General features: G+C 33.1%; 1 protein-coding gene across 1 annotated transcript; it reads left to right on the forward strand.

The window, feature by feature from the left end:
- The first annotated feature begins 411 nt into the window (after positions 1 to 411).
- Positions 412 to 3,422, forward strand: LOC133818304 (transmembrane 9 superfamily member 12). The gene is made up of 2 exons (XM_062251084.1): positions 412 to 585; positions 991 to 3,422. Exon 2 carries the CDS (start codon positions 1,082 to 1,084, stop codon positions 3,059 to 3,061), a length of 1,980 nt encoding a protein of 659 aa, XP_062107068.1. The 5' UTR covers positions 412 to 585; positions 991 to 1,081; the 3' UTR covers positions 3,062 to 3,422.
- The last annotated feature ends 1,979 nt before the right edge of the window (positions 3,423 to 5,401 follow it).

The raw sequence follows: 5,401 nt of genomic DNA on the forward strand, positions 1-5,401 counted from the left end.
TCATATTTGTATGTATATTTTTTTTGACAAATTGTGTGTATATTATTTTATTTAAAAACAAACATAAAAAAAACGCTATAGCTGAACAATAAACGGTTGGTGAGCAAGATTAGCATGACAATATCCATTTTTTTCTATTATTAATTAACCTCTAGAACTGTAAATATTTTGAGAATATATTAATAATAAATATTTACTCTTCTTCAAAATAAATAAATAAAAATTCACTAAAAACAATTAAAAAAAATTCACTAAAAAGACTTCAAAAAAATAAATAATAATAAAATTAAAATGATCTGACGCCGACAAAGGCATGGGACCCAAACACTAAGGCCGCATCAGATGAGATCTGTGCTCTCTCGTACTTCTATCTCATATTCTTTTTCTCTCTGATATATATAAGTGTCTCGCCTTTGGATTAAAAAATGGCATAAACCAACGAAAGTTCTCTCATCTTCTCTGTGACTCCCAATCCCATCAAAGGAGACCCAACCTTTCTTTTTCTACTCTCCAACCCTCCTTTGCTTCCTTCTCACTCCTAACGGAAGGTTTCAGATCTGCTCTGGTTTACGCCCATCTGCACAGGTGCGTTTTTTTGTTCTCTTCTTCTTTCGTATTTCATATGCTGTTATTTCTTAGTGGTTAGTGATTTCCTGCGGCAATATCTATTTGTATTGTGGGTTTTGGTTAGATCTCTTTTTGCGGTTCAATCTAATTTATATATTTATGTATGTGTATGTTGTGTTATAGTCTTTTCTTTTTGTTGGTAAATTAATGGGTTGATTTGCTTTATTGGGTTTGATTAATCTATGCTCAAGTTTCACTTTTGGATCTGATTTGCATATTTGCTCTCTTGATTTAGTAGATCTGTAGATTGATAACACCTTTGCCCACATTTTGATTTGGAAATTTTTAATTTTTTTTTTTTTAAAAAAAAAAAAATGGAGTTTCGAGAGGCTGATATTAGAAAATGTGTTTATTGTTGTGTAGATTGCGTACTTGGATTTATGTATGTTAGAGTAGCATAGATCCACAAGTGGGGCAATTTCTCAAACACTTGGTGGGCGTTCTTTTTATTCCGATGGGATCATCGAGTATGAGGTCGCCCTCAATCCGACGTGCTTTTCTCGTGTTGGTCTTTTTCGCACATGCCTGTAATGGGTTTTATCTCCCAGGAAGCTACATGCACACGTACTCTAAACAAGATGAGATCTTTGCCAAAGTTAATTCCTTGACTTCTATTGAAACCGAGCTTCCATTTAGCTATTACAGCCTTCCTTACTGCAAACCCAGAGGTGGTATAAAGAAGAGCGCTGAGAATCTTGGTGAACTTCTTATGGGAGATCAGATTGATAACTCCCCTTACCGATTTCGTATGAACACGAACGAGACAATATACCTCTGTACTACTAGCCCGTTGAATGAGAATGAGGTGAAGCTTTTGAAACAGAGAACCCGTGATTTGTATCAAGTGAATATGATCTTGGATAATTTGCCTGCCATGAGATATGCCCAGCAAAATGGAGTTAACATTCAGTGGACTGGGTTCCCTGTTGGGTACACTCCACCAAACAGCAATGATGATTACATTATCAACCATTTGAAGTTTAAAGTCTTGATTCATGAGTATGAAGGGAGTGGTGTGGAGATAATTGGAACTGGGGAGGAAGGTATGGGTGTTATTTCTGAAGCTGATAAAAAGAAGGCTTCTGGATTTGAAATAGTGGGTTTTGAGGTGTTCCCCTGCAGTGTGAAACATGATCCTGAGGCCATGTTGAAACTTCACATGTATGACAGCATCTCAGCCATAAGCTGCCCTGGGGAGCTTGATAAGTCTCAAATAATAAGGGAGCACGAAAGAGTGTCGTTCACTTATGAGGTTGAGTTTGTTAAGAGTGAAACAAGATGGCCTTCAAGGTGGGATGCTTATTTGAGGATGGAGGGAGCCCGAGTCCACTGGTTTTCTATTCTTAATTCACTGATGGTCATAACTTTCCTTGCTGGTATTGTCTTTGTCATATTTCTAAGGACAGTGAGAAGAGATTTGACAAAGTATGAGGAATTGGACAAAGAAGCGCAAGCCCAGATGAATGAGGAGCTATCTGGATGGAAGCTGGTTGTGGGAGATGTTTTCAGAGAACCGGAATGCTCAAAACTTCTGTGTGTGATGGTTGGGGATGGGGTTCAGATTACAGGGATGGCAGTTGTTACAATTGTGTTTGCAGCCTTTGGTTTTATGTCACCAGCTTCACGAGGAATGCTTTTGACTGGAATGATTATTCTCTATCTTTTCCTGGGAATATCTGCTGGTTATGTTGGTGTACGCATGTGGAGAACTCTTAAAGGAACCTCAGAAGGATGGAGGTCTGTTTCTTGGTCTGTGGCGTGCTTCTTCCCTGGAATTGCATTTGCTATCCTTACTGTACTTAATTTCATACTTTGGGCTAACAACAGTACTGGTGCTATTCCCATTTCCTTGTATTTTGTGCTCTTTGTTCTCTGGTTTTGCGTTTCAGTTCCACTTACCCTTCTGGGAGGATTCTTCGGGACACGAGCTGAAGAAATTTCTTTTCCTGTGAGAACGAACCAAATTCCAAGGGAGATCCCTGCCCGAAAATATCCATCATGGCTCCTTGTTCTTGGTGCTGGCACCCTTCCATTTGGAACCCTCTTCATTGAACTTTTCTTCATCCTTTCCAGCATCTGGCTTGGGAGGTTCTATTATGTCTTTGGCTTCCTGCTAATAGTTCTTTTATTGCTGGTTATCGTCTGCGCTGAAGTGTCAGTGGTCCTCACCTACATGCATCTCTGCGTGGAAGATTGGCGGTGGTGGTGGAAGGCATTCTTCGCATCAGGTTCAGTTGCCCTATATGTATTCTTGTACTCTATCAATTACTTGGTTTTTGACCTGCAGAGTTTGAGCGGACCTGTCTCCGCTGTACTTTATCTTGGCTATTCACTTTTAATGGCAGTTGCAATCATGTTATCAACGGGGACCATTGGTTTCCTCGTGTCTTTCTACTTTGTTCACTATCTATTCTCATCCGTGAAAATCGATTAGAAGTCAACCAGCTGGAGAAGAGTCTACATAGGAAGATGAAGTTAATTTTTTTTTTTTTGCTACTCAAAGGTGATTGTGTAAGGCATGTTAGAAATCTCTTATTAATGTATTGTATTTAGGCCTCTATCATAAGTTTCATGCTTTAGGGAGGACTTCATTCTCGTTTGCTATCATGATCCGCATCATTCCTCACCTTCCAATTTTTTGATCATTTTTTAGCTAGTGTCGAGCTGCCTTTGGTTTTACCACCTTTAAGTTGAATCAATTTGTTCTAGGAAGTTTCTAATTTGATTGGATCTTTTATCAATTGTATCCTTTGCTATCTCAACCAAAGTAAGGTAAAATAGACATTTTTTTTTCATGATCTTTGTTTTATTTATTTTTTAAATAGAAAAAGGAATTTATTAACTTCCCATAACATTAAACCCAAACACTATTGTTACGCTTTTGTTTGTTAAAGTATAAAAATGGAAGGAAAGAAAGTTTTTGAGAGAAAAGTGGGGAGAAGTAAATAAGTAGGGTAGGTTGGTAAGAGAAAAGATGGAGAGGAAAAGAAAATTGGAAAGAAAAATATAGTGGGCCCTATTTGAAATATTCTCTCTCCAACTCAAAGAGAAAACCTAGTGGAAACAAATGCTTTGTAATTGATAATTAATTGACCAATATAATCTTGAAAAGTTGAGTAAACTTAGGCTATTATATAGTTGACCAATGTAGGGGTAAAAGTGTAAAAAACAATTATTTTATCTCAATTTTAATTACAATAATAAATAAATATATAAAATAATTTTTTTTCTATTTTCTTTTTACTCTTTCTACAAACATTCTTTCTACAAACATATATGAGAGAAAATACATTTACTTTATTTCCTTTACCTTTTCTTTCCCTTATACTTTTTTTCTCCATCCTATTTTTTATATACTCTACCAAACATAGGCTTAGCATTAGAGAATATCCAATATATTTCTCAGCCCGTCACAACATTAAACCCAAACGTTTGAACAATGTCATATCTAGGATAACACAGCGTTGTGTGAAGGCCGGTCTTGTTAATGGACTTCCAGTTCCAGTCCAAGCATTGTTAATGTTGTAAATAAGAGTCATGAGACACGAGGTTTGTTCTAAATTCTATCTATTTTTTTTATCTAATATTTTCTAATAAAATATAATTTTATTCAATTTTTAAAAATAATTATAATTAACTCTATTTTATATGTAATATTAAATTAATTACTATCAACTTTATTTTATTTTAGTTTCCAAATATCTATTTATATATAATAATAAATTAATTAACTAATTTAAATGAGATATATTTAAGTGTCTTCATAAATGAATGAAAATTCAATACTAACTCTTTGTTCGACAGTTTTAATAATTTATTTTAACATTTTAAATATAAATGGTCAAAATGTGTGATCGATCAAAGTACATGGTTCAAATAATGTATCTATAAATTCATAATTTTAATATTTTGACTAAATACGAAGTCTAAAAGTTAAAATTTTAAAATAAATGGTTCAAATAATGTATCTATAAATTCATATTTTTATTATTTTGACAAAACGATCCAAAAATTATTTATTTTTATAATATTTTTTATCCTTTTGAATAAATACATGATCCAAATATTATTTAATTTAAACCAATTAAAATTGAATAAATTATTGTCAAGTTATGCATAATCATGTACTTAAACAATTGATAACAAAACATTTTATTCAAATTATTTATGATTTTTATTTAAACGTAAATAGTTTTACAAAAATATATCTTAACAACATATATAATTTAAATTTGAATTCTAATTTGATTTATTTAAACTTTTCATCTAAACGATATATAATTTGAATTCAAATTTGATAAGATATTTAATTACGATGACGATTTAATTAAATTATAAATATAAATATAATAATAATTGAAATTCTTTTTTTTTTTAAGATTATCAACTGAAAGCAAACAATTTAATTAATGCGGAATAGTTAAGCAATTGTTTGATCAGACAGATATTTTGAAGTATCAAGACAAAATGTTGATATATTAGAATAAACAAACTGAAAGTAAATAAACTTAAAGTAACGTGACATAAAAAGTTTTTTGCGTGGTTCAGAAAACCTAGTCCAAGGGGCCACGCCCAAGAATAAAATTAATTAGTAAAGTCTCAAGAATACAAAAAGCAATTGACTTATACAAGTTTAGACTCCATCTAAATCCTTGTCGCAACCTTGAAGTACTCCACTTTAGAAATATGATTTTGATAAACACCAAGAGCCCGAAATCCCTTATGATCTTGATGAGTTCTCACTTCCTTCTGAAGTAAGTCTTATGAAAATCTT

This window comes from Humulus lupulus, chromosome 2 (assembly GCF_963169125.1).
Source record: "Humulus lupulus chromosome 2, drHumLupu1.1, whole genome shotgun sequence".
NCBI classification, from domain to species: domain Eukaryota; kingdom Viridiplantae; phylum Streptophyta; class Magnoliopsida; order Rosales; family Cannabaceae; genus Humulus; species Humulus lupulus.

Bases quoted from the DNA above. Each gene is read 5' to 3' on its own strand.
- LOC133818304 (XM_062251084.1), top strand. From the start codon at position 1,082: ATGGGATCATCGAGTATGAGGTCGCCCTCAATCCGACGTGCTTTTCTC.